This window comes from Elephantulus edwardii, unplaced genomic scaffold, assembly GCF_000299155.1.
Source record: "Elephantulus edwardii isolate Elephantulus edwardi_28Jun2011 unplaced genomic scaffold, EleEdw1.0 scaffold00216, whole genome shotgun sequence".
NCBI lineage: Eukaryota > Metazoa > Chordata > Mammalia > Macroscelidea > Macroscelididae > Elephantulus > Elephantulus edwardii.
Window position 1 is genome coordinate 4,241,744 of NW_006399966.1, and position 13,387 is coordinate 4,255,130.

Sequence of the window (13,387 nt, forward strand, 5' to 3'; positions counted from 1 at the left end):
TGCGGGGGGCGGGGCCCGAGGCGGGGCTTGGGCCCCCTCCCCCCAGGTCTGGGTCAGCGCCCCTTCCCCTCCCCCCGGGCCGACGCGGAAACGCCCGGCTTCCCGGCCCGGCCGGGGCCCCCTGCTTTTCCCCGTCTGGGTCCCCCTTGGGCGGGGCAGGCCCGGCCGGGGAGGGGGCGCGGGGCCTTTGTTAGGGAGCCAGGCCCCAGCCCCCCGGACAATAGAGACACCCTCCCGGACTCCTCTCCCGGGCTGGCCAGTGCTGTCGGCAGGCGGGCAAGGCGAGGGGCCGGGACGCGTCCCGCTCTGCCCACTCTGGGGGGCTGGCTGTCCCGGACCGGCGCTGGCCACCGGCGGCTCGGCTCTCCTCCCCCCAGTCGGTATGATGCAGCAGCAGTGCCGCAGGGACGGGGGAAGAGCCGAGGCCCGGCCTCCTACCCTCCTCAGTGCCCCTGGCTCATTTGTCACTCCCCACCCCACTCCTGGCCGGCAGCACCTCAAACTCGTACCCTCTGCGGAGAGGGGCCCCATACTCGGGGTGCTGTTTCTGAATCCTTTGGGGGGTTCTTGGACTTTGAGGTTCTTAGAGAGACTTCCGGGCTGGTCCTGAGGGAAGGAGGGAGGGTGTTTAGCTAAAAGAACAGGTAAGGGGAGTGTCCACTTCTGGCATGCCATCCCACCGGGCCACCCCCTTCTTGCTCACAGTAGCTGGAAATGCCCCTTAGCATCAGGCTTCTGTCGCCTCTGCTCCCCTACTGTAGTGGCACGCTTATTTTAAGAGAAGGCAGAATGGGGTGAAGGTTGTAGGGGCCTAGGGCCATTTCTACTCCTGGTAGCAGTACCCCCCCAAGTGGACATCCTGGCTGAAAGCAGAGGTGACTCTGAGGAGAGCTTCTAGGGAAGGGGGGGGTGCATTTAGGAGTCTGTGCAGTTCTTTGCCACACCCTGTGGGTTTGCTTTAAGGCCTTAGAGTTCCTTCTCCTCCCCCTGCTGCATTGCACCATGGGTATCAAAGAGGGGTTTGAGTTTTGGGGACCTGGGGTGAGCTGCTGCCTCCTATAGAGCCAGATCTGATTGGCAGTAGATATCTTAGAGCCTGAGCTCAGGCCTGGGAAGGACTAGACCGCCTTTGGTTTTCCAGGCCCTGGAGGAACATCTAGAATTAGTGAGCCTGGGCCTTGGGGAAGGGGAGGTCCTGGTACCAGATTAAGCTATGGGCATCGATGCAAGAGGAGGTGGCAGTGTTCAGAGGTACCTTGGACTCATACCAACACCCCCACCCCCATGTGTACAGCCGTGTTGCCGCCCGCTGTGCTATGAACAGTCAGAGTGCCGTCTCCACAAGAGTTTACAAATGAAAATGGAGGAAATGTCTTTGTCTGGCCTGGATAACAGCAAACTAGAGGTGAGGGCTCCCCCACGTGTGCCTCTAGTTCTTTCTCTTGATGTCTCCCTGTCGCTCTATCTGGCATCCACACCAAAAAGGAATTTGGGAAGTCAGCTTTGTTTCTTAAAGGGAATAGCCAGCAGAAAGGGCCCAGGAATCAGGGAACAAGAAAGAACACAAAGTCAGAATGGGGGAAATGGCAAAGAAAGCATTCTTTTTGGTCAGGGTGAGGTGGCAGGAGATTTCATTGATAAGGGTCACAGTCAGTTCAGGAGACTGTGACTCTGGTGACCAGGAATATTCTTCCCTCTGGGGCTCAGGCCATCGCTCAGGAGATATACGCGGACCTGGTCGAGGATTCTTGTTTGGGATTCTGCTTTGAGGTACACCGGGCTGTCAAGTGTGGCTACTTCTTCCTGGATGACACAGATCCTGAGAGCATGAAGGATTTTGGTGAGCTTCCACGTCAAAGAACTGTGAGGCCTTGCCCTGGCAGTGGTGGAGTTTCCTTTTCTGGATGCTGTGCTAGATAGAGAATCTGGAGTTTAGGGAGGGCATTTGAAGACATCATGGGGCCACCACCGATGGGGACAACAGGAGAGGGTCCTGATCACTATACCTCTCCTGTCCCCAGAGATCGTGGACCAGCCGGGGTTGGACATCTTTGGGCAGGTTTTCAACCAATGGAAGAGCAAGGAGTGCGTTTGCCCCAATTGTAGTCGCAGCATTGCCGCCTCCCGCTTTGCTCCCCATCTGGAGAAGTGCCTGGGAATGGGTCGGAACAGCAGCCGCATCGCCAACCGCCGGTGAGGGCTCCACTCCCTGCCTAAACCAGAGCTGCTGCTCATGTGCAGCCCACACCAGAATGTGGACCTGAGGGGCATTGTAGGCTCTAGCTGGTGGTTTGTGGGCCAGGCATCTTCCTACCTTTGAAAGTGAGGGTCGTGACCTTTTCACATCTCAATCCTTGGCAGGATTGCCAACAGCAACAATATGAACAAGTCTGAGAGTGACCAAGAAGATAATGATGACATCAATGACAATGATTGGTCTTACGGCTCAGAGAAGAAAGGTATACATGTTTTCTTCTGAGGTCTCTTGATGGGCTTAGGGTGAAGGGGGCAAGCAGAGATGAGTTAGTGTGCAGTGGCCGGAAGTGGCTGTCTTTAATAATGGGGAGAGAAGAGATTGTACTTTTCTTTATGAAAGCTTAAAATAACGTTCCCTGATCTTTTGTCCTGTACAGCCAAGAAGAGAAAATCAGATAAGGTGAGAGCTGGGGCAAGCATGAGGGAAGTTTTGGGCGAAGGACAGATAAACCCTTCCTTTTGGGCTGGGAATCCCTTCAAGGGTGTCTTGATTCTCAAGTCTGAGGTCGCTGGGGGGCCTCTTTGCGTTTGAGAGGAGGGTATTGGGGAAGGAGAGGGGAAGGGGATATGTGGGGAGACAAGTCTCACTGGGGAGGAAGAGTAGGGATTTTTGAGGATGTTTCTTTGTCAAATCTTTTTTCCTTCCCTGGGTTCTCGGCTCCCCCTTATCGTTACCCTTTCCCCAAAGCTATGGTATCTCCCATTCCAGAACCCCAATTCCCCTCGAAGATCCAAGTCTTTAAAACACAAAAATGGTAAGTGGGGCTAGGCAAATGGGAGTACTTTGAACTATGTCTCCTCGTGGTCACCACTGGGGGTGGAGGTGGGGATCTAGAGGAACAAGGGTAAGAGGGAGGGCCTGTGATCCTTCTGTCACCCCCACTTCCTCTCTGGTTATTTTCAGGGTTCTCTGTCTGTACCTCTGCATCAAACACCCTTCCCCTTCTTTTTTCTTCTTCAGGGGAACTTAGCAATTCGGATCCTTTTAAGGTGAGTAGTCTGTCCCACGTGGGTTTTCCTCTTATTTTCCTTGGGAGTTGGCTGGGATTTAGACAAGTAGAAAGGAGCTCTTTATTTATAGGATCAGATGTTGACAGCCAGAGTACGGGATGGAATGATTTAAATCTTCTGTATTTACTTTCATCTTGGGCCCACCCTACACCTGAAGGCAGGTGGGATGGAAGGAATTACATGTAGAACTGCTTGGTAGTCCTAAAGCCTTCTCACTTAAAAAGGGATGAAGAGACTCTCAGTTTATCCCCTGCCCTTCTAATCTACACTTCTGGTTCCCCCCAGTATAACAACTCAACTGGGATCAGCTATGAGACCCTGGGGCCAGAGGAGCTTCGAAGCCTGCTCACCACGGTGAGGGACCAGGGAATGGGAGAGTGGGCTGCAGCCTTAGGCAATGGTTAAGGTCCTGGAGGCTGATGATAGCAGTCATTTTCCCTCTCTGGAATTTGGTTACCTGCCAATAGTGGTCTGGGAGCATCTGCTCTGGACACTTGAGGTGCCATCTCTACTTGTACAGCGTACTGTTTGTGTAGAAATGTCTAGGGGTATGTTCCCCTCCATCCCTCCTTTCAGCTTATATTCCTCTTCCAGCAATGTGGAGTGATTTCTGAACACACCAAGAAGATGTGCACAAGGTGAGCACACAACCTAGAAAGGGGACCGGGGGTCTTTTGCACTCTCATCCTGACCGTCACTGCTTTAAGCAGTGGGAGCGGGACACTCTCCATCCCTTCCCATCTCTGACAGGCCTCAGGCCATGATCTGGGGCTCTTCGTTCATCCCTTCCCTGGGGCCTCCCTCCTGCCTCTCTTGTCAAAGGAAAGGTTGCTTCTGAGTTCTTCAGGCACTCTCCTACTTAACAAGGTCTCTCTCCACCAGGTCCCTGCGCTGCCCTCAGCACACAGATGAGCAGCGGCGGGCTGTGCGGATTTATTTCTTGGGGCCCTCAGCGTAAGTGATCCTCTGAGAGGGCTGGGAGTTTGCGTTGGGATGCTAATCAGGATGCTAAAGCCATTCTTTTGGCCCCTCCTCTTTCTAGTGTCCTTCCAGAGGTTGAGAGCTCACTGGATAATGACAGCTTTGACATGACTGACAGCCAGGCCTTGATCAGCCGGCTTCAATGGGACGGCTCCTCTGACCTTTCACCCTCTGATTCAGGCTCCTCCAAGACGAGTGAGAATCAGGGATGGGGTCTAGGTACGTGAGACAGCTGGGCTTCTAACTAAAGGAGTAGGGCCTCTTCCTCTACTGCTACAGCCCTGTGTTCTGCAGCTCATCTCTGTGCCTTTCTTTTCAGGTACCAATAGCTCTGAGTCACGGAAAACCAAGAAGAAGAAATCCCATCTGAGCCTGGTGGGGACTGCCTCCAGCCTGGGCTCTAACAAGAAAAAGAAGCCAAAGCCACCGGCACCCCCTACGCCTAGCATCTACGATGACATCAACTGACTTGGATGCAAGGGATAGCCTTTGGCTGAGCAGAGCCCTCTCTCCCAACCCCCACCCAGGTGGCAGAGCCTGGCAAATGGACAGTTGCTGGGGGTTTGGGCTTGGGAAGCTTGGTGGGCCAGGCAGGCAGAAGATCCATATATGCACCCCTGGGGGGTGGCAGGGTCCTCTGCAATGGAGCATGAACCCTCGGTGTGCAGGACTCAGACCTGGACATGTTATGCCTTGGACATAAGTTTGGTGGGGAGGCAGTTTTCCTATTTATTCTGTGAGTTACTGGATGTCCAGTCAGGCCAGGGGCCTGGCTTGGGCACTGTGCCAGGGCACTGCCTGCCCCCCACCCCAGGAACTGGACTACGCCCTGCCGAGGGGCATTGTGGCATCCAGGAGGCTGTGGTTTGGAAGCTGAGCCTGGAGAGGGCTTCCCCCAGCTGCCCTCAGCAATGTGAATGGGTCCGGTGCTTGGAGCTGAGGGGCAGGGCTGGGCCGTGCCCTGTCTGTGTGCAGAATCCTATGCCCCCATTCCTAGGGGTAGGCAGGCACAGAATGCTGTCTGCTGAGGTGGGCGTCCAGAACTGCCGCCACCTTCCCTGCCCCTTACAGGGGCAGCCCTTTCCCCTCAGTCCCCATGGGCCTCCTTGGCAGCAGGAGCTGTCCTTGTGGTGTTGGGTGCCAGGAAAGGGTCCCCAGCCTCTGCAGCTTCAAGGAATGGGAAAGGGGAGGGTAGGAAGAGGGAGCTGTGTATCAAAATTACTCCCCCCCTACTTTTCTTCCCTGCCCTAGGGCTGGTGAGGAGTGGGGCCCCAAGATGAGAGGGAACGGTGCTGCTTTATTTGAAATGTTTTCTTACCTCATTCCCTGCCCCAGGAAGGGGCCCAGCCTCACCCTCCTGGGGTGGCCCCATGTTCCTCCTGCCTACCCTGCCCTACTGCCCTATGGGGCAGCCCAAGTTCCCAGCTGCTGCTTGCCACCCCCTCTTCTACCTTGAACAGCTTCAGTTCCTCTCTCCATGCTCCTGCCTCCGAAGTCTGCCCTCTTTCCCCCTTCCTTGGCCGCTTTTAAGTTATTTATTCTGTACTTGTGGTTTGGGGCTCTGAGGAAATCCTGACCTTGTGCCTCCCCCCTTTTGCTTAGGAGTAGGGTGGGAAGAGGGTATTCTCTGTGCTCTGGGTTGGTTGGTAGAGGAAGAAGTGGTGTCATGCCTGGGACTGTCAAGCCAGTGTGCCCACCTGCCTGGTTACATCCTGAGATGTACAATCCCACCTCTGGCAGCAGTGCCACTCCAGGAGCCAGGCTAGAGGACCACAGTCAGAGCCGGGAGCAGAGCTGACTGACAGGGACGGAGGTGACCCTGAGCCATGTTTGCTGGATGTGTCCCCTGCCCTCTTTCCCGGAGGAGCCATCCCACATTTGGGTAGCACGTACCCAGGACTGGTGGAACTGATTTGGGTTAGGGACCTTAGAGTTAAGGGAACAACAGATAGGGCTGTGAGTTCCTGTCTGAAACCCCAGTCTCTCCCTGGGGTTGTTCTGATTGTGGCTGATGCCTGGTTTCAAATTGGTTTTTAGCCCAAGAATTGTGATAACTTTTTTAGAAAGCCAAAATCTACTTTGGCAGGAGTTAGAATAAATCCTGGGGCCTGGGCTCCTCTGCTCTTGACGCTCCATAGCCGCCTCCTTAGGGGAAGCCAGAGGAAGAGGAAGATCTTAGCAAGCCTCCAGCCTGCTTTCAGGTGAAGACCTGGGAGTAGATTCAAGGTAAAAGGAAGGCCAGGGGCCACTCTCCCTTCTGAGAGGCAGCTGCAGCTCAGGCCCTAATATACCCTTTTCCCCTCTGGCCTCTCCCTTTCCCCCTTCTGGTTGGAGGAGGGAGAAGTGGGAAGTAGTTTGGGAACTGGTTTGTCCACATCAACTTCCCTATTGTTCCTTGGCCCTCCCTCAGGGCAGAGCCCCCTGCCCAGGCTGGGTAAGAGATGGGCTTGGTCCAGCAGGGACCCTGAGGGAACTCCCTTTCCTTTTGGGGAGAGTGCCCCCCTACCGTGTAGTTGAACAGGGGCTAGGAGCTCCCCATTCCCCTCTTAACAGCAGGCTGTGTGGGTTTCAATTCCCATCCTTCCCACCCCAGCTAGGTGTTGTCCACCCTGTATCCTATCATGTGTCTGAGTGTGTGTGGGGGGGTTCTGTACTAATTTCCATGGCCGGTGGCTTTTCCTTCCATGCATCACTCCCCCCCGCATGCCCAGGGGCCACCTGCCTGGCATTACCGCATGCTGGGGTCATTGGGGGAGGGGGGTGGGGCTCACGCTGTCCTGTGGTCTTGAGATTTTTATTTTTGCATATGTAATCCATCCTGTACAGGTAGCTAACTTTGTAAACGCTGTGTATTCCCCCTGCCCCCATGGCTGCTGGTGTAAATAAACTGCATCTCCCGTTGGTAGCCTGGTCTACCCACCCTCATTATGTTACTGGAGGGAAGAGCAAAGCCATTTTCTTACTGTCACAGAAGGAGGCTCCACAGCCACAAAATGGAACTTTTATTCAATCACAGACACTGACCCTCCATCCAAGAGTCCCAGAGGCGAGGGCTGGGGGCCCAGTGCTCCATACGGAGCTCGTCCTTGGAGCCAGGCAGGGTAGGACACTGGCTGAGGGCCAGCGCTGTCTTGCTTACAGCCTTAGGCCCAGCGTAACAGCAGCTGTGGCCTGGCCTCTCCCATTGCTGGGGGCTTGGCTTTGTGCCCCAATCCCCTTCCTGACTGGGCTCTATAAAAGACTTTAAAAAAATGCAAGCAAAGTGCTTTTGAAAAAGGGAGAACACTGGAAACTATCCAGAACATGGAGAACACCCTATTCCTGCTACAGGGGTGAAGGAAGAAGGTGGGGGCAGCTAGGTGCCTATAGGGAAAGCTGGCACAATCTTTCCTGCCTATGTCATTTTAGTCTCAAAAGATCCATACTAGACTAAGAAACTGAAAGACATTCAGGCTCCCTACACAAGTATGCTGGGACCATGCTGAGCCGCCTGGCAGGCTGCCTGGGGGCTGGGAAGCAGACATGCAGGACACTGGGGAAAGCTAGGGCCACAGCTGGGAAGGAATCATCAGAGCCCAGCCTCCCCACTGAGCTGGGCCATCAGCTCTTCTTGAAGACCCTAAAATGTGAGGGTAGATGACATCTTCATTTCTACCTGAGTTGTGCTTGCACAGAAGGGCCATCTGTACCCTCATGGACATAAAGAGACACCATACCTGCCTCCTGTGTCAGGGTACCCATCCACAGCCTTTCCACACATGCCCCTACTCCCAGGCTCTTGGGCCTAGCTCTGGCCAGGAAATGGGGGAGGCCACAGAGGAAGACTATGCCTTTGATTTTCTCCCTATGTCCTTATCGTCCATACATCCCAAACACTAGGAAGCTGAAGAAGACCGTGACTCCCACCAGGGAGACAGTGGCAGGTGCCGTGAAGAACTGTCGGTAATTGATACGAAAGTACCAGACAACACCTAACAGCACCACAAACACAGGTACCATAAGGCTGCCCACATTGACACCAAGGCTGGGCGCCTCAGTGGCAGAGGAGGGGGCCAAGGAGGCTGAGGGGCCTGGAACAGCTGACCCTGGGGGTGAACGGTGGCAGTGAATCACACAGTTGTCGGTAATGTTCAGAGAACGCAGTGTGCAAGCTGGGTCCTGCAGTAAGCGGCCCTGGTAGATGAGTTTCATCTGGCTCTCTTGTCCAGGGAAGTATTTGCTATAAAGATAAGGAAAGAGAGGGAGAGAAATTAAAAGGCCAACTACCTTGGATCAAAACAACAGAACAGAGTGGCAGGGAAAATGAAGAGTGGATTTCCACAGCAACAATCTGTCTCCCCTGCCCCCCAGCTAGAGGCCAGACTTGACACCTGCCTGCTGCTCCTACACGTGTGCGAGCTTTGTCAGAGGCAACCAAAGGCTAGGGGGTCACAACAACCTCCAAACAGTCCACTCACCTCTTTAGAGCACCCACAGTATCCTCTGGCCTGGCCACAGCCAACTCCTCAGTGTCATTAAGGAATTTGAGCCGTACATTGATGAGGCCTGGGCTGGGAGGTAGGCAGATGCTATCCTCAGATCTCAGGGAGCCCTCTGGGTTGTTGTTCTCTGGACCCACTTGTCTCTTAGGCAGGCCTTGGATGTCCAGCAGATGCTCAAGGCTGGGCTCAATACCACCCCCAGCTCCAGGCTCCCCTGTGGCGTCTCCTCCACCTTCGCCAGCTTCTTCAGCCTTCTCATCGTTACCCTCTGATGGATGAGGGAGTTCAGTTGGCTCTGAAGTACCCTGGCCTGCCATCAGGTGGTCCACGTGCCCCAAGTGGAGGACAGATGTGTCGCCTGCTGACACAATAGTGCCCAGGAGCTGATTGTTACTGCTGTCTGCTACGTATGTAGAGAGCCAAGCTAGGACCAAGGCTAGAATCAGTACCACCACACCTGCCACCACCGTCACCTCATTACCCACACCCTCAATGAGAGTGATGTCAGAGAGCTCCATAGTCTGGCTGCTGACTGGGTCCACACTGCAGGAACAAAAGGGAACAGCATCAGTGGGACCTGGCTAAATCAAGTTTCTAGTTGTTTAGGTCCAAACTGATCTAGGCCTGAAGGGAAAGGGAAGTTCAGTGTCCTGTAGAAAGGGAGACAAACCTCCTAACTCTCGACTCCCAACCTAAAGCTCAAGATTTACCCTTGCTTCTATTGTGAAACTCTAGCTTTTAGATTCCACACCCTTCCGCTCTCATGTCCCACCCCCCCCACCAAGCATGAATGGTTAGGAAAACCTCATAGTCTTGTTGCCACTACTGTTTGTTGTGTTTTTTTTGTTGTTTGTTTTTTTGTGGGTAGGGAAAAACAATTGTTCAGAGTTTCTCTAAGACTTCTCATTTGCTCAAGCAAACTTGTCCCTTGAACAGTTTTCCCTGGGCTTCAGTAGGACATGCCTGGAATCTTTTCCCTTGCAGCCCCTTTTGGAGGAGGCATGGCAGAGCTACCCTTGCAAGACTGTCTCATTTGAACCCTATCTCATTCATGTTCACATTCCACTGATGCAGAAAGCCAAGAAATATTAACCTATTACCAACAGCAGGGTCAGACCACGCCAAGAAAAATTTTGTATGGGCCACCAGCAGACATTATAATTGCCTTCTCTGAAAACCTCTGGTAAACCCAGAGAAGCCAAATTGGATAAAAGCCAGAAATGCTACCCTCCTGGGACTCTGATGGATGTCAGGCTGCTAAGTGAAAAGGTCAGCAGTTTGAATTCACCAGGAGCTCTGCCATAAAGCATCAGAATCCCAATGGAGGATCAACTCTATGGCAGCGGGTGGGTCACCACAGGTTCACAACTGCAAAATCCCAACGGGACCTTTCCAAACTCTTACAAATCCAACTCTCAATCTCCTTTCTTGTACTGCGGAAGTTTTCCCTGGGCAGATACTTAGAAAGGCAGGATTTTAGCTCACTCCTTGGAGAATCTGCTGTTTTCCCAGCAGTCTCCAAGCAAATCCAGCAGAGTGATTATCATTATCCTGCCTATTCTCACAGCACCTATTTCATTATATTTATCTGTCTATCTCTCCTGGAAGACAAAGATCACATGTATTTCTTCTTTGTACCACAGTGCCCTGCATTAATGCCAAAGTACTTGCTCAAAGAATATTTGTGGAACAAATCAACATCTGAATGATTTTCAAATCCTTATTTATCAAAGCGGTCCTAAAACTAAAAAAAAATATATTCTCGTCGTCTTCTCTCTTACTAGTATGTAACCATGAACAATGAATGTTCTTAGCGTCTCTGATGAGTAAAATGGGGTTTAAAAGTAGTACCTACCTCATAAGGTAGTTTTGAAGATGACGTGAAATCATCGAAGCAAATTACTTAGCACCGTGTATGGCACATAGCAAATGTTCAGTAAATAAACGGTGGCGATTATTTATCACTCCCACAAATAAACCCTGATGATCACCATGCAGGTTAGTGTCATCAACCCCGATACATAGAAAAGGAAACTGCGGCGAACAGAGGCAAAACAAATGGCACAGGCAGTGCAATTTCGTGCGGAGGGGCTGCTTCAGGACCCCAGGTCTCCTGCCTCAAAGGCTTCTGCTGTTCCCGCAGCCTATGGGCGACCCTGACAAGTGAGGTGAGGAGAGGTCCTCGGCCCTTCCTTTTATGAAGCGAAGGCTTTGCGTTTGGGTGGCCCTATTCCCGCGTCGCTGGAGAGGGTTCCGTGGTCCACACCTGCTGAAAAGCTGTCCGGTTCCAGCTACTGCGTCCAAAACCAGCTCTTCAGCTCATGAGGGGTAGCAGGGTCAGGTGAGGGGGGTCACAAACCATCCACACCCCTCAAGCTTCGGGGCGGGGCTGGGAGACTTGGGGCGGGGCTTGAACACGCTGGGTGTCATGGGAAATTAAAGGGGTCTTGGATCGGTACTAGGCCTGGAGGGGAAGGAGATCCTCACCTGAGACGGTTAGACTACGTGTTTAGACTTCGCCGGGATGATCCCTGGGTTCGCCTTTCCGTAGGGGCAGGGCAGGGACCGGGGGAGGGGCTGACAATCACCAATTCTGTGCAGGGTCCGGTCTTCCGGCTTATCCCGGAAGCTGTTAGACATAGAGATAGGAAATCCCGCCCCTGGCCTTGCACTGATGACGTGAATATACGTAAGGCGGGTTGACGTAAACGTATTCTTTAAATAAAAGGGACGGGTTTCTCACTGGAAGGAGGGGCGGAGTCATTGTTGGCGGGATCCTGGCCCTCCCGAGGCGGAGCCACGCCCAGTGGGCGGGGCCTTCGGCTCTGAGCGGTGAGAGGTGTGGCCAGGCGTGGAGGCGTGGATTGGGGGAGGTGCCTGGGAAAGAGACGAAGCTTCCCTGTGGGAGCGCTGGGCCGGCTTTGCTGGGACACTGGACTGTAAAGAAGCTAGCTTTTCTTCTTCCCCGCCTTCTTCTTCCGTCCTTGCTCCTGTCCTCCGATTTGTGTCCTTTACTGCTTTGCAACATGCTTTTAGCTCCACGTTAGCAGAATCTAAGGACTGATTTCTCTTTTGACTACCAGGAGTGGAGAGCAGGACTGGTACAGGACAAGGAGGCAGTTTGGCCAAAAATTCATGAACTCTGGCTCCAGGTAGTATGGGACCTTGACAAAATAAAAACCTTGCCCTATCCTGCACCATTCTCTTGATTTCTGATATGCCCCAATCCTTTGTTACAGTCATTGTCATCTTATTGAGGGTTTTCCTCTCTTTCCTTGACTCTCCCATTCCCAGCATGATGTTATTTTCCAAGGCCTGGAAATATGGCCAAAGTATGTGAGACAAAATTTCACCATCATCTTTTCTTTTAAGGAACATCCTGGTTCCACTTCCTCCTAGACAGATCATGTTTGTTCTTTTCTATTACCCTAAATCTCAGAGTAAATTACTCCAAAGTAATGAAGAGCAATGGTGTCACTCTGGAGACTAAGGTGCGGCCGATACAGGCCATAGTCTTTGCCATCATTTGTTATGCATCAGAGAGCTGGACAATGACTAGGGAGGATAGAAGGATAATTGATGCCTTTGAGCTGTGGTGCTGGAGAAGAGTATTGAATGTACCATGGACTGCTAAGAAAACAAACAGATTTATCCTGGAGAGGCAAGGATTCTGAGGCTTCGTCTGACAGACTTTGGACATGTTGTAAGGAGATACTGGTTCTTGGAGAGGGACATCATGCTTGGGAGGGTGGAGGGACAGCACAGGAGAGGAAGGCCCTCTATGAGGTGGATTGATTCAGTGACTGGGGCAATTGGAATGGGTATGTCGGAGACTGTGCGATTGGCACAGGACAGAGCAGAGTTTTGGGCTGTTGTACCTGTTGTACATAGGGTCGCTATGAGTCGCAAGAGACTCGACGGCACATAACAACAACAAGAAGTCTCTCGGTAGAATATATACAATGGTGCTCTGATGGCCTAGTAAGGAGTTGCCCTGCCCTCGGCAGCAGAAAGGTGGGCAATCACCTCATGTGATTTACAGCCTCTAAAAACCCAATGAAGGGTCAACTATGAGTCAGTCCTGACAGATGGCAGTGAGTGTTTCCGGTATATAACCTATGGAAATGCTCCTGAATACTACAAATCATTTCTAGATTCCTTTCAGGGAACTCTCATAGCTTAGTCCATAAGGAATTTCACTGCTAACACAAAGGTGGAGCCTCGCCTCTCTGGCAGTTCAAATCTACCAGCAGCAACTTCGGAGAAAGATTGTTACTTAACCCCTAGGAACTTCAGTGGAGGGTAACTTATATGTCAGTTCCAACTCGCTGATGACAGTGAGTTTAAGATTCTTTTTTACTCCTAATACAATTAGATACTATGTAAATAGCATTTTAAGCTCCCTCTTAGTCTTTAAGGGGTTTCTTTGACCAACATTTAATTGCTTCCTCCCCAAATGTTGTTTTTTTATCCAGTTTGTTGATTGAATCTTTAGATACAGAACTCATGGATACAGAAGCCTATTGTATTAACTATATACTATAGACATTTCCCCCTGTCATTGCCAATTTTTTTTTAACATTGCAACAGTTTTAGGGTGTTCTTGTGGCCTAATGGGAAAGGAATTGTGCTGCCAAACCAAAGACAGGTGAGCAGGA

At 52.2% G+C, this 13,387-nt stretch overlaps 2 protein-coding genes across 3 annotated transcripts; one reads left to right on the forward strand and one right to left on the reverse strand.

The window, feature by feature from the left end:
* Positions 1–1,269: 1,269 nt before the first annotated feature.
* ATXN7L3 (ataxin 7-like 3) lies at positions 1,270–4,805 on the forward strand. 2 transcript variants are annotated; one of them, XM_006897847.1, is made up of 12 exons: positions 1,270–1,405; positions 1,708–1,840; positions 2,022–2,193; positions 2,362–2,459; positions 2,634–2,656; positions 2,966–3,011; positions 3,218–3,246; positions 3,553–3,621; positions 3,862–3,905; positions 4,150–4,221; positions 4,310–4,467; positions 4,568–4,805. In XM_006897847.1, the coding sequence occupies exons 1-12, from the start codon at positions 1,355–1,357 to the stop codon at positions 4,714–4,716; spliced, it is 1,044 nt and encodes a 347-aa protein (XP_006897909.1). In that variant the 5' UTR covers positions 1,270–1,354; the 3' UTR covers positions 4,717–4,805. The 2 variants fall into 2 exon arrangements, with proteins under 2 accessions (XP_006897909.1, XP_006897908.1); XM_006897846.1 differs by having other exon boundaries at positions 1,355–1,405; positions 2,945–3,011; positions 4,568–4,716.
* Positions 4,806–8,100: 3,295 nt separating this feature from the next.
* TMUB2 (transmembrane and ubiquitin-like domain containing 2) lies at positions 8,101–10,619 on the reverse strand. Its single transcript, XM_006897848.1, has 3 exons — positions 10,585–10,619; positions 8,706–9,272; positions 8,101–8,467 (listed from the first exon to the last, which is right to left on the reverse strand). The coding sequence occupies exons 1-3, from the start codon at positions 10,617–10,619 to the stop codon at positions 8,101–8,103; spliced, it is 969 nt and encodes a 322-aa protein (XP_006897910.1).
* Between the last annotated feature and the right edge of the window lie 2,768 nt (positions 10,620–13,387).

What these genes read in the sequence shown, in the direction of transcription:
- TMUB2 (XM_006897848.1), bottom strand. Translation starts at nt 10,619, where the DNA reads ATGATTTCACGTCATCTTCAAAACTACCTTATGAG. An exon ending in CTTCAAAACTACCTTATGAG is followed by an intron (nt 9,273 to 10,584) that starts GTAGGTACTACT and finishes TTGTTCCTGCAG; the next exon opens with TGTGGACCCAGTCAGCAGCC. An exon ending in ACTGTGGGTGCTCTAAAGAG is followed by an intron (nt 8,468 to 8,705) that starts GTGAGTGGACTG and finishes TTATCTTTATAG; the next exon opens with CAAATACTTCCCTGGACAAG.
- ATXN7L3 (XM_006897846.1), top strand. Translation starts at nt 1,355, where the DNA reads ATGAAAATGGAGGAAATGTCTTTGTCTGGCCTGGATAACAGCAAACTA. An exon ending in TTACGGCTCAGAGAAGAAAG is followed by an intron (nt 2,460 to 2,633) that starts GTATACATGTTT and finishes TGTCCTGTACAG; the next exon opens with CCAAGAAGAGAAAATCAGAT. An exon ending in ACCAAGAAGATGTGCACAAG is followed by an intron (nt 3,906 to 4,149) that starts GTGAGCACACAA and finishes TCTCTCCACCAG; the next exon opens with GTCCCTGCGCTGCCCTCAGC.